The sequence below is a fragment of the Amblyomma maculatum genome, chromosome 2 (assembly GCF_055883805.1).
Source record: "Amblyomma maculatum isolate TAMU_Amacu chromosome 2, ASM5588380v1, whole genome shotgun sequence".
Taxonomy (NCBI): domain Eukaryota; kingdom Metazoa; phylum Arthropoda; class Arachnida; order Ixodida; family Ixodidae; genus Amblyomma; species Amblyomma maculatum.
The window spans coordinates 29862029-29889673 of NC_139345.1; the positions used below are offsets into that span (position 1 = coordinate 29862029).

The window sequence follows — 27645 nt, forward strand, 5'->3', positions numbered from 1 at the left end:
TTCGCCGGTTTCGCCAGGCCGCGTTTCGAAGGAGATAAAGCATAAAGCTAAACGACTTTAGATACATATTCAGAGACGAAGCGCATTGTGCAAACAAATACAAATAAATCGCGGAATGGTCGAATGGTTACAGGCGCTATCGCCTATCGCTATTTTAACGAAGCAACAGTGAACTGTAGCAAAGCTGAGCCGCTGGCTGAGCGTCCAAGTTTTGGCAACATTTTATAAATTTTTAACTTGATTCCGATTATCAACCGTTGCCTTAGGAAAGTACACAATAGTTGCACAGTACTATGCATAATGCATACCACGATACACATACACGTATCTGATGAATACGAAACTGTCACTGCGTTGGCGAAAGAGAGCTCACCGGCCGGTTCTACATGCATTTCTAGCAAAGGGCATTGTTGAGTTTCACGACAAATTTAGGCCCGGATAGGAGGTAGCCACACTGATCGTTGCGTTCTGTGGTGGTTGCAATCATCGCTTTCTCCGAAAGTCACTAGTCACCATCTGGAGCACCTGTGAAGCTGTAAATTCAAGGTGAGCGCCTGAAGTCTTGTACTTCGTTATAACTGCACAAGTGCGCAGGTGGTAGGGCGAGAAAACTCCCTGTGAAGCCTTTTTTTCGTCCACCCCTCCAGGTCTCTTCGGCAGTACCTTCGGTGGCCCATTGTTGTTTTCACTCAAATATTTTTGCGTACGATCTGGAGCCCTCGTGTCATTTTTAGTCCCTAGTCTTGACAGACTGTACCCAGAGAGCAGAAACCGTCGCAGCTTCCAATGTCTGCGACAGTCATGCTGCATGTGATTGAGCAGTGGGCTGATGCGTTGGAGTTTTTCGCGGCGGCTACAATTCTGCAGCTCTTTTCTCCATTGGTGCGGGCGATGTTGTTTGCGAGGCTACCGAATGATTTAAATAGTTACGATGGTTGGAAGGACTCTCTTCTTCCCCCCCCCCCCCCCCCCCCCCCCCCTCTCTTTTTTTTTTTTTTTTTTCGTTAAGCCTGAACATGCGTATTGTATTATTACAGCCTTCGAGAACAACACTAGTAGTACGCATAGTGTTGCGTCATGACTTTAATGCGGTGGTTCCGGCCTAAAGCAAAGCATATGCTGCAATTCTGGAGCTCCAATATTCATACGTCCTCGTACAGGATGCAACCGGACACTTGTCGCCGGCCGGTGATATGATATTGTAGAGCAGGGGCGTATCGGACTTTTTACGTTCACACGTGCACATGGTCTCGCGAGGACCATCCCGCCAAGAACTGTCAGCATCGACAGCATTTTCTATCAGTTGGGACAAGTGCGCAGTAGCGTTTAGAAAATCGAGGTAGCAATCGGGCTCTCGTTCTAGCAGCGCAAACCTGCGCTGCGCGCAAGTTTGCGCTGCTGCTAACGCATTTTGATTGTATCCGTACCGGAGCGAGTAGGCATTTTAGCGAATTCTGGTTAGCGCTGCTGTACAAGGTGCCGCACACGATTGTTGATTTGTGGGTGTGGTCATGAATTGCAAGCGAATGCCTGCTTGGTGCCTGGCAAATAGGAGTTTATAAAATAAACTCTTGGAATGCGCTTTTAAGTTAAATGGGAAGCCACACGTGTTTGGCCCATTAAGTGGGAATCAAGACAAGTATCTGTGTGGTGCACAAATGTACGATGAACAGATGGTGCATTAACTGCATGATTGCACCATCGTCTAAATGAAGCATGCAGTCCAAAATAACTATCGGTATCAGTATGCATGTGCTTTCACTGGCATATGTCATTCTAAGGAAAGAGCCAGTGACAAAATATTGAATGTTCTGTAAATGCCCTTAATGTGTTGTCTCAGAGTCCACCACCTGAGCATTTTTGCGTGTTCCTGGCAATCATTTCTGAGAGAGTATTACATCTCATGCATTTTGTTCAATTTATTGGACACCTGCTCACACGACCAGGTACAGTCTTTGTTAAAATGTACACTCTTTGTCAAAAATATACGGCCCAATGGTTTCGCTTCTAAGCCCTGTAACTCAGTGCCTGGTAGCCATACTGGAATATGAATGAAAGCAAGAGCAGAATGAGGACGAGCTTTGTCATCTATAAGATTTTGAACGCCAGTGTTGGGATACGAGCCCCGTTACGGGGCTTAGGAGGAAAACCCCTGGGCCGTATACTTTTGACAAAGACTGTACATCCCAAAGTGGTTGCTTTGAAGCCCTGTAACAAGGCTCGTTGCACGTTTTCAATATTGCCTCTCTTGTGGGTGACAAGAAATCACGTCCTCGCCCTTCTGAGCTTGAATTTTCTGGGAATGCTTTCAGGAGCCCTGGTAAAGGGATTAGAAGCCAACCCCTAAGGCAGTATGTTTGGCCAAGACTGTTCATGTGGTTTACAAGCATATTGCCTGATTTCACCATTACTTTTTCATTTTGTATATGTATGCATAGTTCTTGTACATTTATTGCCTGGTGTTGAGCATGTAAATTATGGCTAATAAAACGACTCTTACTAGTCTGGTCTTTTTTAATCATTAGTAACCATGCGTCTTAAAAAGATTGTCTGGTGGCTTTAATGTTGTCAGCGTCGACCGTTTAACGCCTTGCAGCCACGAAAAATCGCGAGCATGCTTCTTAGCAGAGTGTGAGGGTGTTGGTCTGCCTGCGTGTTTGGAAATCGGGAGCATGTCTTTGGTAGGTGGCAGCTGGTGAGATGGCCGGGAGTTGATTGGTCAGGGTTGCACTGGTACACATTTCTCTTGCACTCGTGGAAGTTGATAGATTTCCGTAACGATATGATTGGTCGATAGGTTGTGTGATGTCACGAGGCTAGACTGCACGGTCTAGTTGGAAGGAGTTTGTTTCGGGCAGCTCTATTAATAATGAAGGTTGAGATGGGGATCGAACACTAGGATGCTTGCAGCCCCCCTTTGAACTGCAGTCCCAAAAAATCACTATCATGTCTCTGATGAGGGGGCTGGAAGTGTTCACCTCACGGACTACAAGGCTATGTTGGTCCCATTGATCTCAAAACCGTGACCTGAAAGAAAGTTGGGTACTACTGGGCATTCCAAATGGTCTAAGTCGGCTGCAGAAAATCTCCAAAGCGCAATAAATAATTAACACACCGGCATGGGTGTCTTACATAGGCAATGCATAGTGTAGCATGCTGTATGAACTACGCTCATGCGTATATGCAGCATAATCTCATTGGTTGTGTTACTTTTTACTTCTTTTGGCATTGATTTAGTATTGTAGATGTGAAATTACAATGTGCAGGGACTAGTCTATTATATAATGCAATTGGAGCTATCACTTAATATTTTGTAATTTTTTTCTGTTTGGGTTCATACAGTAAAGCCAAAACTGCCACTTACAGTCCAGCATTGATAACAATGACATGGATCTTGCCTCGGCAATCATTCAGGTGCTATGTTTTAAAGGCAAACACCCTTCAGTTGTGGCTGTGGCAGTTAGCTGCTGAGCCAAAGTTGCGGGAACAAATAGTTTAGTCGCCAACACTGAATTCTTGTAGATGTTAAACATTTCCTCTGAGTAACTAAGCCTTCTTAGCTTGTTTGTCAAACTGAAGTATACATTATTTCCCATAGCATAACAAGTGATAATAGCTCATCCACATATTGCAAATGACTGTATTTCATGAAAAATTTGATTTCTACTTGCTCTTCGAGATCTCCCTCCATGATTGATGCTTGTTGGGCTAAGTTAAACATGACTTCAGTAACAGCACAGGTAGAAAGAAGGGATAGGATAGAGTACAAGGGAATAGGGTGCTGACTTCCAACTATTTATTTCACCAAACATGTCATGTATATATATACACTAGTAAGAGTGAAATCAGAGAAAAGGGGAAAAAGAGCGAAGGAAAACAACACTCATCACGATGCCACAGCATAGCACCAGGAGCCTAATTTCAGCCATCTAAAAATCTGAGTCTTCTGGATCAAAAAGATTGCCGGCATGCTTACACACTTATCTCCCCCATGCGCAATCTTCGCTGCTTCGATTATTTCTCTAACTCCCTGATCCTTACGTTTACTTTCAGTAATGCATTGATTAAAAGCTGGCACGCGTGGCTTTTTCTGATGCTGACGTTCACATTTATTGTCGCAAAACGGCAGTGCAGGCTGAGCTGACCCTGGTTCCCTTCTTTTATATTTTTATTATGTTCTCTCAATTTTGTGTTAAAGGGCCACTGTCCAGGGAAGTACCTTTTCTGCAAAGGAGCCCAGTGTTTCGATCAGGTACCGGGGATAGTCTGTGCAAAATGCTACAGTGACAAGCGCGCCACAAAACAACGAAAATACAAATCAAAGCTCTCTCATGCTCTCCTTCGGGAAGCCAGGTTTCTCGTTCCCTGCGCTGGCCCGTCGAGCCGCAGCTTTGACGTATTTGTCGAGAACGATGTCCGTTGGTCTGTCTCGCTGTCTGAGGGTGAAGGATGGGTGTCTACTGCTCGCTGTGCGCTTTTCCCTCGCCACGGCCAGACTGAATCCAGCGACGCGTGCTCCCTCACCCATTTTCTTTTTCTTTTCTTTTCTTTTTTTTCACGCACATGGAGTGCCATGCCTCACCTCCCGCCAAACGCGGAGGAGGAAGGGGAATTTGTCTTGCGGAGGCTAGACAACCAGGCAGGAGAGTGAAAAACTTTTGCGAGGGAACGGAAAGAGAGAAGCACGACAGAATCGGGTGCTTGCGGTGGCTGTAACTGCGTTATTAGTCACTCTTTTCAAAAACTTTTTGCGGCCTTGCGTTCTGGGGGCGAAGTCTCACAGTCACTGGGAAAGAAATATTTTCGACCAGAGGGTGGACAGTGGGCCTTTTAACACATCTGCCTGTCTGTTCGATATATTCGCGGCCACACGACAAAGGCACGCGATATACTACATTCTCTTGACAACTGACGAAGTGGTTTTGATGATTAATACTGCAAGGGCTCTTCTTAGTTGTGAATGGGCTTGTTTTCTTGCATTATACTGATTGTTCAGCGGTTTAGAAAACACAAATTGAACTCCTATTCACTCTCTGATTTTTTTTCAGATTATGTGATGTCTGTTGTGCATATAGTATTACAGCTACTTTTCTGCTATCATCCTTCTCATCTCCTACTTTTTATTGTGTTAACGATACTGCGCTAGGTTTCAACCCGTCGCGTCGTCCCGGGAAGGGCCACATTTGACCTTGAGAGACCCAAGTTGGCAGCTCCTGCCAGCCCAGATATAAAGCCCCGCTTTAACCAAGCCATATGAACGTGCCTTAGTGCCCTATAGGGGTAACGTGACTGTCGGAATCCTGGCAGGCTGATTCTGACATAACCGTCCCATGTAAAAGGAGAGACCCAAGTTGGCAGCTCCTGCCAGGGGACCATGGAATAAAAAGAAAAAGACTAGAGAAGGAGGTGCACTACATGCTGAACCATAACGAAATTCAACCTAGTTTAACCAGAGCTAAACCACAGCCAATTTTTTTTCCTTCTGAGCATACCTTCAGCCACTGCGCAAACAAGGGGTTCAGGGTAACCAGCATCATAAAGCCGACTAATCTGTAGTGCCAGGGCACCACTGACATATGTACATAAGACTTAGTTAGGGAATTGCTGATGCAGTGTTTCACTACACCTCGCTTTACCAGCTTTGAGTGTGCTGATACCGCAGGGAGAAACGCTTTTTTCGCTCGAGGTTCATAACCCCAATAAATGGGATCATCAAGAAACATGAGTCGTGTGTCTAAAAACCTGATAGAACTCTGATGGAGCATTTCATGCATCAGAATTAATGGTGCGTCTAAAAACCTGATAGAACTCTGATGGAGCATTTCATGCATCAGAATTAATGGAGATAAGTCCCGCCTAAAAACATAAAATACATTTTCAGCATAAAGAGTAAAGTTCGCCTTGGCGTTGTCAATGATCATTAAAAAGTTGTCCACGAATCTAAACACTTTTAATATGCTGCTCCCTTCAAGACACTCGGCAAGATTTCTATCATGCATGGCAAGAAAAAGATCACTTAGTACTGGAGCAATGCATGACCCGATGCAAATTCAGCACTTTTGCTGGTAGGCATCCTTGTCCCAGGTCACGAAAGTTAATTTCAAGTGTACATTGAGCAATTCTAAAAACCTGTCTGCAGTTACACCAGGGTTATTCTGAAAAGAAACAGTGCCAAGCATGTCAATGGCTTGTTCTACACACAGTAATAGAGCGTCTTGTGGTAAAGAGTAAGACAAATCTTTGATGCCAGTTGGGAAGGCAGACACCTTCTTATTCTCGTTACGACAAAAACCTGTGTGGAATTCTCAACTAAAAATGGGAGCTTGATTTCAAGCATTGCCAACTTCTCCTGCAAAAAAAAAAGTGCTAAACCTTTCTGCTAAGTACAAAAAGGTACTGCTGGTATTTCTGGTGTATATATATACATGACTCCCTCCATGAATTTCACGTGGTATAAACCATGAGGTAGGGTCCCAATTGTATGGCATTACTAAGTTATAGGTGGAGTGGAAATTGGTTCTAATGTCAAATTGCACTGACTTCTGCTGTTAAAACATTTGCACATATTTCATTTTTACTTGGCTTTCGCTGTGCTGCACTGAAGCATGAACAAGATAGTTTGGAAGCTGATGCTTAGTGTTGGAGTGCATTTCAAATGCAGCTTTTGTGTTGTCGAGAAGCCGTTGTGAAAGTGCCCCACATTGCTGCTGCCGACTTCTATTTTATGTATTTGCAAGGGTTTGTCTTGAATTGTGTGGCTGTCAGTATTCTGTGAGCACTAAAATTACAGAAGCGCATACTTTGGTTACTTGAAAGGTATGTTGGACACGTACAAGACTTGTCAACAGGCCCCCGTTTGCGAAGTACTCTTTACTAAGAGCTGATGAAGTTTATTATTTCAGGTTATTTCATCATGTGCAAAAACATAAACTCCACGTAACTGGTAATCCTGCCCATACATACACTCTCACCCTTCGCAGACAAGTGCACAGAAAGTCTCTAACGCACACAAATTATGGTAAACAACATTTAGACTACCAAATTCCACTCCTTTTGAATAAACTGCCACATGATGTCGATTCGAGTAAAAGAAGGAAGAAAAAAACTGAGAGCACTGGTTATGGAGAAAGAAATTCGACACCAGTGACTTATACTTGCAATTCCTGCATGGACTCTGTAAAACCGTGATTTTTTTTCCTGGGTTTTGATGTTACCTTCTTTTGCTTTTTTATCTGCATACATCTGTCCAGATGACTGGGCTTTCTGTCTGTGTTCATCCTTTTGTTGTTGTTTTTTTTTTGACACTTGTGTAGCAATAAGTCTTGATGTATTTGTATTGTACCCATTACGAAAGTCTGCATGACAGAGAAGTGTTTTTGATTGTATTTTAAAAGTGTAACACTGTAATGCTGCCGAAACTGTATGCGGAGGGTAGGCCTTGTCAAGCTTGCAGCCTTTAGCCTTCCTTCGCTTTTTCCTGTATAGGAAAGAAGCCAAATAAACTGTCAAACTATCAAACATATGCTTTAAGAGGCACTGAAAAGGGGTCCATCGAGGGTAAGAAAAGCTGATGAAATCGATACTGAATCACCTGTCATCCTCCTGCAAAAATTTTCAGTCACGCTTATGTAGCACCAGAGATGCAGGTGATTACAAACTGCTTCCATGTTTTCCTCTGAACTCGTACATCAACGTAATGAGAGAAAAAAAAAAAGGTCAGTACCTTGCCCTGTCCACAGAAGCGTCACCTGGCAACCCAGCTCAGTTGGTTGCTACTATTGTTTTTTTTTTGCCACTTGGTCCACCTTTCCAGCCACACTGCAGAGGAGAGACTGGAAAGGGAGATGGGCTGCGGTTTTCTGACAGGTTGATGCCACCAGTGCTAGACAGTGTAATCTGTGGGAGCTTGGACAAACACTTCGCACTGAAAATCAACATGTGGAAAAAAAGTGGGAATTTCGCAAATTTCTCAAATTATCAACTTGCTTTTGAAGACTATTTGTGGGCACATTATACAAACATCGGACTTTTGCAAGAGTGTTTAGTTTTCCCAAGCGACATACATACTCTTGAGATAGAGCGTGAGGAGTTCCAGAAAGGATCAGTAAAAATCCGGCACTTATCTCCAAAAGCATGTTAGTCATTTTGTTCTTCAATGGACTGCTCTACCTACTGCAGGAAAGGAGCACGTGGTAGGGCAGAGAAAAGATCTTCGACATCAATGCTGAAACCAGAACAGCCTCCAATGCCGTGTATGCCCTTTTCCCTCTTCTTAGTACCATGTGCCTGCGCTGTTTCATTAGAAATTCTGCCTGTATTTCATGTGCTCATAATTTTTGCATTTCTAGAATTTTCGTGCCTTTGTGCTTCTATTCAGCGTCACAAAATGCGGTGACGCCACTGCTACCACTGATGTCTGCAAAGAGGGTGCCGTGCCCCAGCAAGCCAAAGATTTTGTTGGCTTTTTTTCACTGTGCTCCCAGCATCCAGATGTGGACTGTATAAACTGAACTTGAAATAACAGCTTGAGGGGCTAGTTGATGCTGCTTAATACCCAGAAATGTGGCACAACAAGCACAAGCGAAGAGGCACAACACACGCGCACAGTGCGCGTGTGTTGTGTCTCTTCACTTGTGTTTGTGTTTGTTGCGCCACATTTCTGGGTATTAAACTGAACTTGAACTGGGACTGCATAGGTCTTAAAAAAAAAAAGAAAATGATAGCATAGTTTTTAGTTTTTGTCTTGGGAGGGATAAACCAATTTCAGCACTGCAGCATTCAAAGGCACTGGTGGCTATAAATGTCAGTTGACACCAACTGTGATTAGTCTGGAAGTGCTGTAACCGAAGGCACTATTTGTCTCATGACTGGCCAAGCACCTTTTTCTGTTTAGCAACACACCCTCAATTAAGGGCATTTCCTAGCTTATTTGTGTAAATTGATACATTTTGGCCTTTTTTTTTTTTTTTTTTTTTTTTTTTTTATGAGCTAACTGCCGCAGCCTGCTGCAGTTTGTGTCGTAGATAAAGTTCCCATGTGGCCATTGATGCTTGAAGCAGTTATGGGGCTCTACCGAACATCCGTCTCAATGCTTCCGCAGGCCTTCTTGCATCAGTTGGGACTTCTGGCATAATGGTATTTTTGTGGACTGGTGCCAGTGCCAGGCTGGGCTCTGTTTGCTCTCTCCTAGTCATTCCTTCAAGAGCAGAGTCGAGTCACCACTTTTGGCACCAAAAATCCTCTAGAATTTTGTGGATTTGTTAGTAACTAATTAGAGATGATTAGCACGTCAGTACCTACTCGGCTGTTACTCCAGAACACTGTGCATTCCACAAGACTGTTTATGTGCATTATCAACGCACATAAGTGCGGTGGGAACCAAATAAGAATCAACATGCAAGTGGGGTTGCGGGCATAGCTTATGGTCTGCGCTCCCTCCTTTGCTGTGTGCGACAGCTGGTCCCTATGACAAGAAGTGTTAAGTGCCACATTTCACACCCTCTCCATACGTGAGGGGTCTGCCTGTTGGCTTTGCCATGTGGGAAGGAAGCAGTCTTCCAAGACACTAGCTTTTCTTAGCTAACTGCTGCTGAAGCAATTTATAACATTTGTTTTGAACAGCTGTGGGGTGGAGTTTGTACCACAGCTTATAGCAAAATAGCCCAAGAAAGCACTAAGCTAATGGTGGCTAGGTGTGGGCTGCTTTATGACCTTCTGCACAACTGCAGGCTGTGAAATATGTGCAGATTTAACACAGAAGTCAAACCAGCTGCTTTTCAGGTTTAATTGATGTGCTTGAAATTGGTGCCAAATGCTGTAGTCTCTGCATGTGCCAGTTTTGTACCTGCTTTTCCTGTTGCTTGCATAACGAAGGAATGACTTGGATGAACTATTATTGAATGTCCTGTTTGGCTCATTGCATAAAATATTTTTCTTTCGTGGGGTGTCACAATGAATGAGGTGTTGCGTGTGAAAATACAATGCCCTGTGTTGCTGCTGCTGCTCATGCACATTCTGTTTGCTTTGCCCCTAGGGGACCATGTCTGGCCAGCCGAGTCCGCAGGTGCTGCTGGCAGAGATGTCAGCTGGCATGCTGCCATCCTGTGAGATGCTAGTCAAAAGTGAAGGATCCGATGATGTTGAGGTGGTGAGTGGCCAAGTTCTGGATGACGAGGTGGACGATGTGATGTCGAGCGAAGTGGTGTCTGAGGAAGCGCTGGAAATGGCTGCCGAGGTGATGGAGGATCCCTCCAGTGAACTGCAGGCTGCCGATGCCGTTGAGGCCATCTTGGTGCCTGATGAGGATGTGGAGGAAGTGGAGTTCCATGGCACAGTGGTGCAGGCAGTTGAGGAGGTGCAGCAAGTGGAAGACATCACAGCCGAGGTCATGGCTTCTGCTGTGACTGTTGACAATAACGGCTCCACCGTTCTTTGCAAGGTATGCAGTAGAAAGTTTTCCAGCTCATGTGTCTTTTTTTTTTTTTTGACCCTTTAACCGCCTAAAAACATACCAAAATCGGCAATTTTTTTTACGCAATCATAATTTTTTCCATGCAGTTCTGATTCCGAGAATGTATTACATTGTTGTTTTCTGGTTAGAATTGGCACAAAAATTTAGAAAAGGAGAAGCTGCTGTTGAGGGTGGCTTTCCTTCAATGCATGCATTAGTAATAGGCCACAGCGCGCTAAGAATCTACCTATTTGATGCAGTGTACTACAACACACTGAAAGGTAGTTAGGTGTGGCCTCGTCCTCGCACGAACAAGTTTTCATGAATAGTACTCAAACTTTGTATGGTATATCATGAAACAGGGTGTTGCACAAAGCCCTACCAGTCCTCGCACCTCATTGTTGCTGTCACAAGGCCAGGAACAAGGCCAGAGTCACTGTTTTGCACCAATTTAAGATCGTCAGCAATGCTACTGTGAGAACTGGTCCAAGAAGCGCCTCTTTTTCTCTGAATGATGCCGCTGCCAGAATTCATGTTTAACGCTATTATGACCAGGCTTAAAGGGCCACTGTCCAGAGTATGACTTTTTAAGCAACGGAGCCAAATGCTTCGATCAGGTACCGGAGGTAGTCTGTGCAAAATTCTACAGCGATATGCGCGCCGCAAAGCAGCAAAAACATAAATGAAAGCTCTCTCATCCTCCCCTTCGGGAAACCAGCTTCCCCGTTCTCTATGAGCCGCTAGGCTGACGTCGGATTAGCGACGACATCCATTGGTCCGTCTCGCTGACTGACGGTTGAAGGATGGGCGTACACGTCTAATTGTGTACGCCGCTCGCTGCGCGCTTTTCTCTCGCCACGGCCGGACTGAATGCAATGAATGCAGCAGTGCGCGCTCCCTCGCCTGTTTCATTTTCGCGCACGGAGCGCGCCACACCCCACCTCCCACCAAGTGCGGAGGAGGAAGGGGATTTTGGCTTGCAGAGGCTAGACGACCGGGCAGGAGAGTGAAAAGCATTTGCGAGGGTATGGGAGGAGAGAAACATGACAGAATCGGGTGATTGTGGTGGCTGTAATTGTGTTGTTAGTTACTCTTTTCAAAAACATGTTTTCGGCCTTGCGTTCTGGGAGCAAAGCCTCAAAGTTACGGGGGAAGAAAATATTTTCGACCAGAGGGTGGGCAGTGGCCCTCTAAAGAATGCATGAAGGGCATGCAATGTGGTGTTTTATGGACAAGTGCTGACCTCTAGGGTTGGAAGATTGCAACCAACGCACTTGACGACTGTAACTTTTCTTTGGCAGTGTAAGCAGCACAACATTGAGTGGGACACATCATTGATGGTGGTGCTACAAATTACGAACTCCTCTGATGAGTACAGATTGGGGTTGGTGGTTAAAGGGTTAAAAGGGCTTCTAAGGTTTAACAGGTTCAGTGACTAATTATACATATGCTACGGGGGCGTTTCAAGTGCCTACGAATCTAATGTCATTCAACTTGACTGCCAAACTTGCTCTGCTGCACAAAATTTCTAATGCCATTTGGCTTGGATGACATTTAAGTCAATGAAGCACCACAGAGACATTCCAAATTTTCTAATGCCTTCAGAATACGAACACAATAGGTCTCTTCTGCTTCGAATGCTTCGGTCCTGTAACGGTTGGTTTTGATATCTGCTGCTCACTTCCCCCTGCTGTTTTGTTTTAGCTCATTTATTTGATAAACAAGTGGTTGATTATTATTTACACTACTGAGCATTTACCACATGGGCACGAAATTTCTTCAGGAGTATGTTGGAAGACTGCTGCAATCAGCTACTCTTGGTTACATTGCTGCGTACAAACTGCTAGTGCTCGTTTGCATGACATAAAATGGAAGCTGTGCTTTACTGTTATTCAATAATCTCTTCAATTTTCTATCGGTTTTACCTAGGCTTGTCTACACATTGCAACAAATTTTGGTGTGCACTGTTGCAATAGCCCACCTGGGAAACATGATACTAGCTAGTTTGCCAACGTTGAGTAAGACTGGCGCTTGTCACTGGTTTGTAGGATGTGCTTAATGCTTAATACTATTAAAACATTTTTTCAGAAGCATGTTGGTGACCATTCGCATTAATTGAGATAGCCTAATGCTGCTGGCTGTCTAAAGCACATTGCTTGGAATTTTGCAACACAGTGGCGATTCCTGTGCATTATATGCACGTTCTGTAATTCTGTAATGTAAGCGATAGTTGATTTCTAGTCAGTCGATGACAGTTGATGGACACTTGCATAAACTAAAACTTCTGAATTTGCTCTTTACAGTCGCTGAACTGCATACACGAACCCTGTAGACTTGCTAGGTCCACTCGTGGCAAAAATGGGTTGTGGTCAAGCAGCATTTTAAAATTTGGCAAGCTTTTATATAGTATTGTTGATGGGTGATGAAGTGTGGACGTGTGAAATGTGCCCACTAGTAAGCGTAGATATCATTGCCTCATCAGCATGAAGTCCGGACTTTCGGATAATAAATGTTTCAGGTACTAAACAGGCAGAAATGGGTATTAAATCTTTCGTAAAGATTTTGCTAATATATATGTAGAAATGACTGCCAATCAGTTATTTCAAGGACATGTACTCATTGTTTGTCATAGAAAGTTCAACAGGAGAGGGCCTGCCTGTTAAACTCGGGTGCTGCCTCAATAGGCTTAAAAATGCATTGGTGTTTTGCTGAGGATAACCAGGCCACGGATTTTGTCAGAAAAGGTTGGCTACTTTCATGAATTGATGCTACACTGCAGCAGAGGCCTGCGTGTTAAACTCGGGGGCAGCCTCAATAAGCTTAAAAATATGCTGGTGTTTTGCTGAGGATAACTAGGCCTTGGATTCTGACAGATTGGCTACTTTCATGAATTGATGCTACACTGCAGCAGAGGTGCACACCGGTTGTAAGAAGGAACAGCACTCGAAAATTCATCATTTGTTCACTTGCCTGAGTAGTACTGGCACATTCAGACGTTATGGGTAAAGTTTTGCTGTAAACAGATTTCTTGGGAGAGATGTTACGTGAATGTCTGCTGCTAAGTGTACACTGCTTGATTTTCTGGAGCCAGCAGTAAAGGGAGAGCACACCAATAGGACGTTTGCACAGTGGAGTGAAATGCCTGTAGGTCTGTGACAGCATTGTCCTTATCAGTCACCCAGCCTATATTTCTAAAGACATGATATACTATGTGGACTGAAAAGGCCCATGTAAATAGAAGGCACCACTTGTGCTAAGAAAACTGCACGCGACTAATGGGTATTAAAAAAAAAATTTGCTTGCCTATCTCTGTAGTGATGGCCATGTTGTGCCATTTGTATAGGGAGCTTGCACGAACACTGAAAGCGCTATACATACTGGATAATCAGGGAAAGTCCGCCATTTTCCTGTACAGTGCAGCAGTCGGTCGCGCAAATCGTGCCAATGCGTTGGTTGACTGTGCGGTCGTGGGCTGTAACAGCCAAACGCAGACTAAAGCGCTAAAGGTGAAGTCCGGACAAGACGACTGCGGATTTTCAAAATACCAAAGGCACGCTTGAACGAATGCAACAAGACCAGGAGCGATCAGAACATCGCAGACGAGAGTGGCTTGCACGCATCAACAGACGTGGCATTCACAGCAGTCCGGACAAATACCAAGTGTGTGCGTGTCAGTTCGTGTTAGGTACGTAAACGATTATAGATATACAGCAGCCTGTATGTCTCACTGGTCAATTTGTTTACTTCTTCGTAGCCTCGCATCTTGGTGGTCAAGTAGGGAGGGGCTCTGCATTTTTTTGTTTTTATGCGTGCTCACCAGGTGCAACGATATGGCCCAATGAGGATTGCAGTCATCGAAAAGTTCAGACGGCCACCTGCAAAATGGACACGTGAAGATAGAATGGTGAGCTCCTGCAGCAATGTGTGCCTCATATGTACAACATTCGAGGTGCAAGCATAAAAGCAAAGCAACTGTGGAGCCGCTCCCAACTTATACCGCAAGACGCGTGGCTGCGAAAAAGTAAACAAATTGACCAGTGCGACGTATGGGCTGCTGTGCATCGATAATCGTTCACCTGACACGAAATGACATGCACACACTTGGTATTTGTCCGAATTGCTGTGAATGCCATGTCTGTCGATGCTTGTAAGAAACTCGTCTGCGACGTTCCGATCACTCCTGGTCTTGTCACATTCGTGCAAGCGTACCTTTGGTATTTTCAAAAACCTGCAGTCGTCTCCACAACTGCACTAAACCATCACTTTGGCACTATTTGCGCGGCCCGCTCCACGGTCGGCTGCTACACTGTACAGGAAAATGGCGCTCTCAGCGTTTCGTGCAAGCTCCCTATATGGAGATATCAAGATTCCTGATCAATGGATGAGGGTGATTTAATGATATTGTTATGTGACAGCCTATTTTAATTCTTTATCATTCTGCTTATCCTCCCTATTTGATTGCCCAGTCAGCCATTTGTACAAATATACTAGTCTTTGCCTGGCTTTGCCCCCCCCCTTCCCCCCCCCCCCCTTCTTTCTCCGCTCCCTCAAAGAAAAAACAAAATCTCTACGCTGTGAGAAAAGCCATGGAATAAGATTTGTGGCGTTGAACGTTGCAACAAACCTTATTCAGTGGTGTTTGTCGCAGCGTGGAGGTGTTTTATTTTTTTTTTTTTAAATAAGAGCATATTACTTTATGAATCTTTGGGTATTCAAACACAAACATATATGCACAATAAACAGCGTTTAGCTTTTCGTCTCCATAGAGATGCGAAGTGCTTTCATGAATTCTTCACAAGTATATATAATTATTTCTTTACCTGCCCTTACTCATACGAGTTCCTGTGGCATAGTTGCTGGGGGCAGTCTTTGTGTGTGATTAGGCAAATAACTTGCCCCAATGGATAATTAAGCGTGCATCAGGCACGATCGCTTTAATAAATTGACACGGCAGAAATTTCTTGACCAAGCATTTGGTTCTGCCAGTACTTTAACAGTGCCCTTCCCTGCTGAAAATATTTTGTCAGACTTATCTTGCCTCTTGATTTGTTAGTATGCATCATTTAAGCATTATTATCTATTTATTTTAAAATACTATCAGTCCTATTCTGGACCTATAGTTGGCTACATCAAAAGTACACATAGTAGTAAGCTAAAAAAATTACACATGTAATGCAGTCGTAACCAAAGAAAAAAAAAACATTTGTGAACAGTATAAGTACTAATTCAGCAATTTTGAAAACAGAGAGAATTGGTACTTTGGCTCTTAGCATGTACAATATTATTGGTAAGGTTATTACAATCTCGGTTCCAACATAGTGGCTAGCGTACGTGGAAGACGCATACAGAATGTAGTTGGACTGTTCCTCATGCGCTATCTACTTCATGTGAATCTAGCAACCAACTAGCCCAATTAAAAGCCTTGGTGGTAGTCTTTTAAGGAGTCCACGCAAGCTGACTTTGCAAGGCCTGGGCCAGGCAGTCTTTTTAGACTGCCTGGCCCAGGCCTTGGGCCAGGCAGTCTTGGGCCTTCTTCATGTCAGTGTGGGCCCGGGCTGGAAAACCAGGACCATGCAGTGCTCTAATATGAACTTACCCGATGCACGGTTACTTGTTAGACTGCGTGGGAGAAGGTGACCTAAATGGTCTTGTTTTTCCATCTGTAGGCATGAAACAGGGCACTGCATTGTAGCCAGTAAAACGAGCAACCATGAAAGCAAACGTTTCTGGCTTGTTCTTCATGAAGCAGCATGGCAAAATGATAATTGCTGGGTCTTCCATACCGAGTTCTCGGTTTTGTCTTTTACAACAAAAGGCGCCCATGCACTGTGTGACATCAGTGTGCTGAAATTATCGGGAGCCCTCCGCTACGGTATCCCTCTTAGCCTGAGTCTCTTTGAGACTCTAAAATCCCATAAAACAATCCAAACCATTGAACCCGTTCCTGTGCCAGCTACGGCCACTTTAGTCCCACAGACTTGCCAATCTCATCCGTCCACCTTGCTCTCTGACCCCCCTGTTGCACTTGCCTTCTGTTGCAATCCATTCCATTACCCTTAGGGCCCATTGGTTACCTTGCGTTTGCATTATATGCCCTGCCATGCCCATTTCAGCTAGGGTATCATTAACTTACATTGCTGTGTGAAAGATTAAAATGTACAATTGTGCACAAAAGCAAACAGACCATGGGAATTGGCAGCGTTTTCTGCAAAGCAGCAGTCTCTGGAAATGTAGCGGCTGTTTTTGATATGCGTAGAGTGCATGTGTACCTGCTCACCTGAGCACTTTGGTCAGGCACACCTTTTTATACCAAATAAAAAGCAACTACAGAAGTTCACATGATCTCCACTTTATGCACGATTGTACTATATGCTTTCAGCATCAACAGAAAATGACATAGGCACAAACTTTCAGCGCTGCATTTGACGTTGCAGGTGGTAGCCGCCCCAAGTGGTTTAAATGCATTTGAAAGATTTCGATATTCGCTTAGCATATTGCAGCAGCATTGCTGCAGTCTAGTTTTAGTGTGATAATTTCATTTGAACATTTGAAGCATAGCACTGAAATCTACAAGTGATATAGGTAATAATTGTGTAATTTCGGATTTTTGTTTTTAATAAACATTGACTGTATTTGAAAGGTTGCTATGAGCTATGCACCCATCCTTGTTTTTGTGCTAATCTGATTCGAACTGGTTTGTTTCATTTCTTTTTTTCTTGCTGTCATGGAAAGTTTTTCATTCTTAGCTTTATTACAGTGTTTGCTATAGGAACGCAGTTAGAAGACTGTTCGGTGCCTTTTGTAGGCTTTTAAGTGGAGCATTTCCATCATGCCTGGTAGTTTGTTGCTTGCATGTCTTGTTTCATCTGCGTACACATTGAGCATGCAGCGTACCACTTGTGCTTCTGCTGGAACCAGGCATGGGCTGAGCTAGGCTGGACTTCGGGCTCATGCTTGATGCACCCAGGCCTGATGTCTGTGCAGTGTTTTAATGTGTTGTGTGGAAGGCACAACCTATAAGGTGGCATATTTGGGGCCATGACACAGTTATCTGATGTATTTCAACCAGTCACTCATCTAATGCATTGAGCAGGAATCGGCGGTCATGGACAGAAGGACCGGCGGCAAAGAAGGCAGGTGCTCAAACTTCGGGTGGTGGTAGGCCTAGTGAAGCAGTTGAGGCGAGCGTAGGGCAGGAGCAAAGAACGCAGTTGTCACGTCCATATTCACCAATTTGTGGCATACTAGAACCAGTCCGGAGACTGTGTACGGTATCCACAAGGTATATTGACTCATCTTGCTCTACAAAGTGAGAGCAGGGTATTGCACTGCTGGTGTTTGGTCCTGTTCTGCAGTCGCAGCGTCCTCTCTTGTGCTCGGCCAGCAGGCGCTGGAGTGTGTCATCTTCAGCACGACCACCGTGATGCATAGAGGCGTGCTATAAGCATATACCTTTCTTGATCCCAGTAACTCGAGACAACTCATGTTCTCAGGGCACTGGCTGCCTGCAATGGTGTTGCTATCTGCAGTTGTGAAGCATACTTTATTTGTAAATGTGGGCACGTGTCATCAGGAAGATAAGATCACACGACATCAGCAGGTTCAGTGCCATGTTTGTACCATCTATGGCTTATATCTACCACACTTAGCCCACATAACAGTTATTCTGACTAGGGGCAAGCCAAACTGCAAAGGCCCTGCAGATGCCAAATCTAGTTGGATATTGTAGGTGGCCAAGCAGAAAGTTTGGCAGGCACTTTGACATATTTATAATGGCATATATATTAAGGTTGTCCACGATAAAGGGCCCTGCTGCAGTGTTATTTCTTGTGTGTACTTCAGGTGGAGCCATGCGAGAAGAGCAGTGAAATCTGGGTGCTGGGTGACATCATCACGGTCGGTGACCAGCCACACTGCATCTTGGCTGAGCATGTGGCGCAAGCAGCAGCTAGTGTTGGCGCTGTTTCGGGCAGCAGGGACCCTGACGCTCTCCTTGGGGGCCCGAAGCACTCGTGCGTGGACTGTGGCAAAGAGTTCACGACTGTGTTCCACCTGCGGCGGCACCGACGCATCCACACGGGAGAGCGTCCCTACCCATGCAAGGTGTGTGGCCAGTGCTTTCGGCACAGCACCTCGCTCAAGGTGCACATGCGGCGGCACACGGGTGAGGAGCCTTTCCAGTGTTCCGTCTGCTCCAAGACCTTCAAGGACCCTGCTAACTTCAAGGTGAGCATGTGGCATTTTAGTGCAGAGCTAAGGTTGCTGTTAACACACATGTTGATAAGGCATTCATATACAGTGCAGTCCAATTACAACGATATTGAGAAAACCAGAAAATTCTATCGTCATAACTGATTGTCATTATATCTGGAGTGGCAAAAAAACAAAAAAACAAACAAAAAGCACGCACGCGCACGCACACACACACACGCACGCACGCACGCACGCGCGCGCACACACACACACACACACACACACACACACACACACACACACACACACACACACACACACACACACACACACACACACCTTGTATTTCCCCGTGCATGTAGGCTTGCCTACTCACCAGTGACGAGTAAATCGGTGCAACAGTGCTTTGCATCGTAAATAGCATTTAACAGTTGAAAATCTGTGCTCGCTTGACAATTGCTGTGAGCACCGCTTCCAGTAGCGCATATGGTGGCGACAGTACTTCTTGCGTGCACGAAACCAACTAGCAACTGGATGAATTGCAGGACATCCCCAGCCTTGATGATCGTTAAAATCGTAGAGTGTAAATGCCCGTATTTTTTCGCGAGGCTTCCAAATTTGAAACCTTGCTGTTTCATCTCGAGAGCTATCGCGCCATCGTTGTGGTCAGCGCCATCTTCTACGGATGCACAATCAGCGGTGGTGATGATGATACGGCCGCATCCATTGCGCAGCAACAGGCAGCAATTGCAGTGACGATAGCGCTTTGCATGCAATGGCTCCCACAGATTTCTCCATGCTGGTCCGTTTTCGGCGCATATGTCGAGTTTTCAAGCCATTCTCTTCTTTCTATTTTTTTTATCATACATTCAGACAAATTCTTTGACAGTTCTTTGTAATAAATTCAACATTACGCTACAGCATCAAATCATATATTGTTAAATAGCTTATATCAAAGCAAGATATTGCACCATACTATTTGCAGGTATTAGCTAATGAGCTTTAATTAGGTGATTTAATTAACAATTGAACTTTAGGCTACAACATCAAGTCATGTATCATTCAAGAGGTCTCTGCGAGTAGACTTCAAAATCAAAACGATGTAAAACTGGACTAACCCTGGTCTCATTCGGATAAACGCGTGACAGGATCGAAACTGTCTCAAAGTTTACGGATTCACAGCACATAAGGAGTGTTAAGGGCTCCCGGTACTCTTTTTTTTTTTTGACCGCTTGAAAGAAACCAACATTTGGCGCTTGGTGCATCCCCTCGGTTAGCTATTGGCAGAAACATGTAAAAAAAGGCACGATCATTAGTTTTTTTTCTCCTGCAATTCATAATTTATCTAGCATCATCATCAAACTTTTGTAGCTTAAAACATTTTAATTAAACGGCTGTAATTTTTTTCTCACTTATAGTGCTATCGAAAAGAGTTTGAAAGGTGTCGCACTATTTCTAAAAGTAGCAGTGTTAATTTATGCTGTTAATGTTATTAAAATAACAGACTTTGTTGCAGCAGCATTGGCAACGCAGGCAACAAATGTCGCTCATTTCGAGAGAAAATTTTCATGCTGCAAGCGAACCATAGTGCCGCAATGCAGATTTAAGGGCATGTATATTCTAATTCCCGAAACAGTGTTCGTCAATTGGTGGGCTCTAATTTTTAAACTCAGTTTACTGACGTGTTATGTGTGCCGCAGCTCTATTTAATAGCGCAGGGGTGTTTTTTGGTCCAAGAAGCAGTGACAATCTGGAGAACATTATAATAGCTCCCGCCCCGAGGACATCCACTATCACAATGTAAGGCGTATGAAACAAGAAATTGGAAGTCTAAACAATGGATTTTGACGACAGGATGAGTTCATTAAGATTTTCTCAAATGCACATGTGCGCAAGAGCTCGTGAAACGCACGCGATGCGTTTGCGCTGGCCGGTGCCGCATGCTTTTTGCCCCTTGCAACATAGCTGCCGCTGGCTCAGCCAGCTTCACCTGCTCGCTTTGGTGTTCATGGGGGACCGCCACTCCAGAAGTTCTATATAACCTTCTTGCCAGCAACTGCAGGATGTTGATACGGTTTGGGTTGTCCATTCGCGAGCAGGCATGCCACTTGTTGCCAGACTGTGCCTCAAATTCTGCTAAAGGTCGCTGTATAAAACAGGAAGCAACTTTAGCTTGCTTTTTAAAAAAAAATCTCGACCTATATTTTGGTTTATACGGTACCAACCTCTGAACTGCTTCCCACCCAGTAATAATGGTATTGAGTAAGAGTATCGGAGTAATCATTGAGTTGGTAAATGCAACTAATTGATATTACAGCATTCACCCTTCTGTCTTTGTGATCGTCCTCTCAATATTGTAATGAAATATTGAAATCGGTATACAACAAAATGGGCTTTGTCGCAGTGCCTCAGTAGTGACATGGGTTTGAACCCTGCCGTGGCAGCCACTTCTTGATGCAGGTGGAAAGCAGAGGAGGTCATGTACTGACCGATCTCATTGCACGGTAAAGATCTGGGTTTCAAAATTTCTGGAGCTTTCCACTACAGCAGCCCACTACAGCAGGCCTGATAGATTGATTCGTTTTGGGGTGTTAAAGGTCCACGGAAACGGCCCCCAATAAACCACTGATAAACGTGTTCAGTGTGTAGAACACATCCTTTTGAGCATTAACGCAAAGTATAACTCCTTGGAACAAAGCCAGCGATTTATTATTAATTTTTAAAAACAGCGTTTTTTGAAATTCGCGGGCATAGGGAATGTCGTTTGGCGGTGTCGCATGGAACTATTTCCTAATCCCGTGACGTCACGGGTAGGTTGACTGGCAAGGCTTGCTAGAAGCTGCCATTCGCTGCGGTCACTGCAACCATGACGTCATGAACACACTTCCGGTAGCTGCGAAAGTCGTCTGCTCGTGCGCTGCTCGAACTCTGTGCGGGCTGTTACAGCTCGCCGCCCTTATCGGTTAGGTGGCCATTGCCCATTAAGTGCAACAACCGAAGCGACGCAGGGATCGGCAGAACGAAGCTGCATTTACAAATATCTTATTTATATAACGTGGTTTCAGGAGTATCGGAGTGTAGTCCGACGAGGCGTCAACAGCACGGTTAAGCACCGCACGATGGCAGCACCTCCTTGACCGCCGTAAACACCGCCGCTGTGGCCCCTCCTCCCGCATACCGTTCGCGAACGACACGGCGGATCGTTAGCACCGATGTCCGAAATAAAGCGTGCTAAAATTTGTTGGCGTCTGGAATATTGAGCCGGATATCAAGTATGAAGCCCTCGTGAGGATCGCTGACCAGCAGCAAATTGCTGGTAAGAGCGATAGCCGTGATACAAGCTAGTTTCTGCTCAAGCCAGCTGCCGCTGGTGCATTTCGGCTGATCCGATCTGCTCGTACTAGCTCTGCGATTAATGCGTCGGCAGAGTTAATCCTATAATTATTTTACTATGGCAGGATAGGAATCACTATAAGGCAGTTTCATAAGTAGACGATTTACGACAGCGTTGATCATGTTCCAAAGCGTCGACCGCCGCGGCTTCGAAGCGAAACAAAAGGCCTAGCGACGACTAGGGACGGTCACGCACGGCGCCGGCGTTCGCCGCGCTCGCACGTTCCACCCCCGCGGTAATTGTGTAACGTACCTCAGCCTGCTCGCGGCATCCCGTGCTGCAAGCGTTGCAAACTCGTGTACTTTCATAGCTAAGGCCGCGTATTTTTTGGCGTTCTGCTCAGCAACAAGCCGTTCAAACGATACTGTAGGCACGACAAGGCACGCAGTCAATATGCAGTCGCTGCGCTGTCGGCCGTAATCGAAGACGTCGGGCGGCACCATAATCTATACATCGATCTTTAAACGTGATACAGTGGGCAAATGAATAACTTTGTGAAGCAGACCCGCTCGTACGTTTCGCGCACTCGGGCGCCGAGGAGTAGCTTCCGTCAACAGACGCCGTCATAACCTCGGTTAACGACGCAAACCGAGGTCGTCAAGCTCGGTTTGCGGTAACCGCGGTTAGTGGTGCAACCATGGTTTGGTCCGCCGTGTAACATAGGATAACCACGGGTTCGCGGTTACACTAACCGTCACTGCGCGAACTGGCGAACTCCTCAGGCGTGTGCGAGCGAGGACGGGTTGGCGCGAGCGAGTACGCCAGCGAGCGAGCGCGCGGCAACCGGAAGTTCGTCGAAGTGACGTATGTCTAGGCGGAGCTTTGAACTTGCTTGTATTCTTTGTTTTTTTATGGCTCCCTTTGGCGTACGAGTTGAGAGGGAAAATTGGAAGGGTCATTTTTAATCGCCGATATCTCTGGTGTTGCAGAAGCTAGACCGAAAATTTTTGCGGGAGAATGATGGGTGGTTCAATAACTATCAGTGTTATGGCGTTGTTTACCCTTCTTTGTGACCCCTTTAAGCACTACAAACCAAACCACATAATCAAGTGGCAGCGGCAACTGAAGAATTGTATACAAGTATTTTTCAGTAGTGCCGTCTATCATACCAGTTTGTAGTTGTCGTAATGGTAGCAAATTTTTCCTTGGGATTCCAAGGCTATCCTTCATTCCTCAATTGTTAGATGTTTGCTTTGCAGCGTTCCATCCAACAATCCCACTGATGTGTACATGTATACATGCACTGGCAGTAGTAGTAGTAGTACTCCTGTGCAGCTGTGCCACATTTTGGCACCTGCTAGAGAAGGGATCCAGCCAGTGAGCTACCCTTGGCACTCTGTGATTCAATAGAAGTAGGAAATGAAGGTAAATAAGTCCCTCTGCTTTCACGAAATAAATTCAGCGGCAACTGAAGAATTGTATACAAGTATTTTTCAGTAGTGCCGTCTATCATACCAGTTTGTAGTTGTCGTAATGGTAGCAAATTTTTCCTTGGGATTCCAAGGCTATCCTTCATTCCTCAATTGTTAGATGTTTGCTTTGCAGCGTTCCATCCAACAATCCCACTGATGTGTACATGTATACATGCACTGGCAGTAGTAGTAGTAGTACTCCTGTGCAGCTGTGCCACATTTTGGCACCGCTCTCTGTGTCCGCGCTCTGTGTATGTGTGTCTCTCTTCGTCCCGTCTTATTTGCGCAGTTTTGCATTTTCTAAAGTTCATTACTCTATGCAGTGGGGCAAAAATTTCTAGCACTTCAAAGAATGCATTGTCTGCGGCTTAGATGTGGAGCAAAGCTGGCAACAATCACTTGGAGCGGCCAACTAAAAACATGTATATCTCACTCTAAAAGAGTGATGCTGCAGCAGGATTGTGGAGGAGCAACTGAACAATGGAATATTTGAGCCTCACATTGACGAGATACTAATTCCTATATCAGAACAATTATAGGCTACAAATGTGTACCATTACTTGGCAGAATGCTGCATCTCATTTTCTGATGCTATCTTTAGAACGCACTTCATAACATGTTTGAAAAGCGATTTCCGCACAGACGTGAATGAAAATGTGCTATGCCTTTCGTGAGCCATGTTTTAGATAGGTAATATGGATACGTGTAAGTTTAACTTAAGTGTCATAGTCAGTGTCACACAGTAATGTATGCAGGGAACAAGCACGCACTTTTGAGCAAGCTTGACCTGCTCCGATTCCCTCATCACTTGTGGCAGCCTTTGGTGAGACATTTTTTTAGCTCATTCACTTACATTTCCAGCGTGACATCACACCGAGAATTTTCACTAGCTGTACTTTTTTGGCGTGGTGTTGTTGAGTAATTTTGCAGTGCACTCAACATTACAAGGCTGAATACAGTGGTGGCAAAAGAAATCTGTACTTCTCGGCAATAAATTTGTCTTCTGCAGCACAGCCGCGAAAAATGTGAACAGTTGAACCTTACAAAGAAATGAAGTTGTATGGAATTGTTGCCCTCAATGTCCCCTCTTTAATGGTGGTTAGTGTTTGCCCATGAAGCCTTTCTCAGTGCTTCCATACTGTGATCCTGTGAACTTGTTGCATCATTTTTTTTTCCCTGGAGCTAGCAATAGATTTTAGAGGGCACCATTTTGATCAGGTGGCTGTTGTGTGAAAGCCACAATGTAGCTTCATACTCACTGGAGGTTTATCGGAAGGCAGCAAACATATGCAAGTTTGGAAATTTGTGCATTCTTGCAGGGTATATTTAAAACACATAAATTTGCGCTAATAAAATCATTTAAATGCAATGTCATCATTTCTCCAGATATAGGTTTTACTGTGCAATGTCGGTGCACATTATCCACAGTTCTCTTGTGGGCATCCCTCATTTTAGTGGCTTTGAAACTCTAAACCCCTCAAATCAAACCAAAATATGCTCTGTATGATGTTTTAGTAAGAACAGTACTGTTAGCCATGGTTGCTTAATATGCATTGACAAGGAATTAAATTTGAAGCCTGCTTTTGTGTAAACATGCCTAACCATGCTTTCAGTGTTTTAGTGCTTTTTTTGATTGTTAAAACTAGGCACGTCATCTCTGGCACTGAACTTGGATGCTGCGCAGGTTCACCAGAACTCTCATTCCAAGGAGCGGCCCTACGCGTGCCGTGTATGTGAGAAACGCTTCAATGCCGCTTCAACGCTGTATGCGCACATGAAGATACATACGGGAGAGCGGCCATACACGTGCACCATCTGCAACCGGTCCTTCACGTTCAACAACACACTGGTGCGCCACATCCGCACCCACACGGGTGAAAAGCCATACAAGTGTGAGATGTGCCCTCTGCGCTTCTCCACAGCCTCCAACCTGTCCTCGCACCGCAAGAAACACTCACAGGAGAGGCAGTTTCATTGTGAGATCTGCCCGCAGGAGTTCTCCACGGCCACTGCGCTAGCCTCGCATGTCAAGACACACACGGGTGAGCATGCCCATCAGTGCGAGGTGTGCTCGCGGGGCTTCGCCAAGTTTGCTGGCTTGCAGGCACACATGCGCAAGCATACAGGCGAGCGTGCCTTCTTCTGCTCTGAGTGTGGCAAGGCTTTCCCCCGCAAGCTGCATCTCAAGCAGCACATGGCCACTGAGCATGAGCCTGTGCGGCCTGTGGCGACATGCGAGGTGTGTCAGCGAGACTTTGTCAATGTCGAGTCCCTCCAGGTGCACATGAAGACACACAACGTGTCGAGGGGGACTAGTGCAATTGTGGTGTACATCAACAAGAAGTGAGCTGCTGTCCCATGACTGCACCACTAGTTTGCGGCCACAGATGAGTTAGAACTGTGCTGTTGTGCGCTTTAGACTGTGACTGGTGGAGGCCTTGCATGTTCACTTGTGCTACAGTTAAGGCCCTTCCCCATCATGCGTGCTGGGAAGGCAAGAGGTGAACGTCATCTGCAAAAATTAATCGGCAGGGCACAAAGAGCAGGCTACCTTATTCTAAATATTCGGTAGTGTGACTTTGCTGTGTCATTGGTACTTCGGAGGAGGAAAAAGGTGTCTCGCTTATTCACATCAAGAACCAACACTTGTCCAATGAGCTAGCAGCAACAGGTGAAGTGCCCACATGCTGACATCTTCAATAAAACCATCCTTAGTCATATGCAATAAATTTCGGTTGGCTTGTCATCTTTTCATTAGTATCTGATATGTGGAACTGTCAGCCATGAATAGGTGCTGACACTTGAAGCATTTAGGTACTTGAGGCTAAACTTGGGGTTTAGCTCTGTTTTTTTTTTTGAGTGATCATGGCGAGCACAGCATCCAAGCATTGACCTTGTGATGGTGTCTGTGCGTAGGCAGGATTAGCCATATGCAGTGGCCTGTTTGCAGCATCTTCGACTGTGTTACTTAATTAAAATATAGATCTCTAGCCTTGTTCCTTATATAAGGCTAGTGTCCTCTAAAAACTGCAAGAATGATTTGTGGTGATTTGCTGTTCATTTTGTGAGTTTTCAGGGTACTCGGTGCAAGAGGTATTTCGTGGAACGTCATTATTCTCAGGTTGCACTAAACTCTCACGATCATAACAAAAGCTCGGGCATTCTAAGACAGCAGCATGGTTCATGCACACAGGTGAAGCGGCACAATGAATATTTTGCAGTCATATCAGTGTTATCGGCAGATATGCCTTCATCTTGCATCAACCCTACCCAGAAATAGGGCTGTTCCTGCAATTCTGCAGCATAGGCACTTCGCTTTGGTGAAAGCAACAGTGATGTTTAAGAAGGTGATGTCCATTTGCTTTATTTAGCTTGGACAGTGATGATGACTATTGCTGTTTTCCAAATGCTATGAAGGCTCTTAGACATGTTCTTAGCAATTCCATGCTACAGCAGCCCAAAGTGAATTGAATTTTCTCTAAGACTGCCCATAAAGGCCGATTCACACAATGGACAAACCGTCCGCGGACGGAGCACCACGTCTTCCAACGTCACTGGCTCCACCTCATCAGCGGACGAGGTGCCGGACTGAAGGAGCGGACAGAAACTGCCGAGGCCGGGGCAGCCCCCCACAGCACCGCAAAATATGAAATTGGTAGGCGATGGCATTCCAAGTCAACCGTGCCGTATTTTTTACTAGGGTGCCTCGATGGCCCAGGAGGTAAGAATATCGATGCACCCTATTGTTGACAATACAAAAGTGCCCCCACTATGTTAAAGAAGAAACGAGAATACCATTGCTGCCCCACTCAGAAGATGTAATTCTGCTAAAAAAATAGACCACCTCCATATTTTGATTGGGGAAACACTCGCGCCTGTTTGCAGCGCCGTTCGTGGATGAGGCGGAGCCAGGGACATTGGGCCATGAGCATAATCGCGGACTCCAGCGATTCCATCTGCTGTGTGAATCGGCCTTAAGGTTGTGGCGGGGTTGTTCAAATGGGAAATTCGTGTTTAGTGGAAAAAATTTGGCAGAGATGCTTACATGTAGGATTGAGAGTGCAAAAAGAAAGCGAAATATTTTCAAGTGCAGTTTTTGGCATTTATTTATTTTATGTTCCCTCATGGGCCACGCAGAGGGTTTTACAGAAGGGGTGGGCAGTACGAAATAGTAAATTAATGCATGTGTTTGCGTA

The 27645-nt window shown here is 45.1% G+C and overlaps 1 protein-coding gene across 2 annotated transcripts; it reads left to right on the top strand.

Moving 5' to 3' along the window:
• Nucleotides 1-367: 367 nt before the first annotated feature.
• LOC146198262 (uncharacterized) lies at nucleotides 368-26178 on the top strand. Of its 2 annotated transcripts, XM_084593677.1 has the most exons (5): nucleotides 368-546; nucleotides 8179-8252; nucleotides 10034-10438; nucleotides 18293-18676; nucleotides 25134-26178. In XM_084593677.1, exons 3-5 carry the CDS (start codon nucleotides 10040-10042, stop codon nucleotides 25794-25796), a joined length of 1446 nt encoding a protein of 481 aa, XP_084449803.1. In that variant the 5' UTR covers nucleotides 368-546; nucleotides 8179-8252; nucleotides 10034-10039; the 3' UTR covers nucleotides 25797-26178. The 2 variants fall into 2 exon arrangements, with proteins under 2 accessions (XP_084449803.1, XP_084449802.1); XM_084593676.1 differs by lacking the exon at nucleotides 8179-8252 and having other exon boundaries at nucleotides 369-546.
• Nucleotides 26179-27645: the final 1467 nt, after the last annotated feature.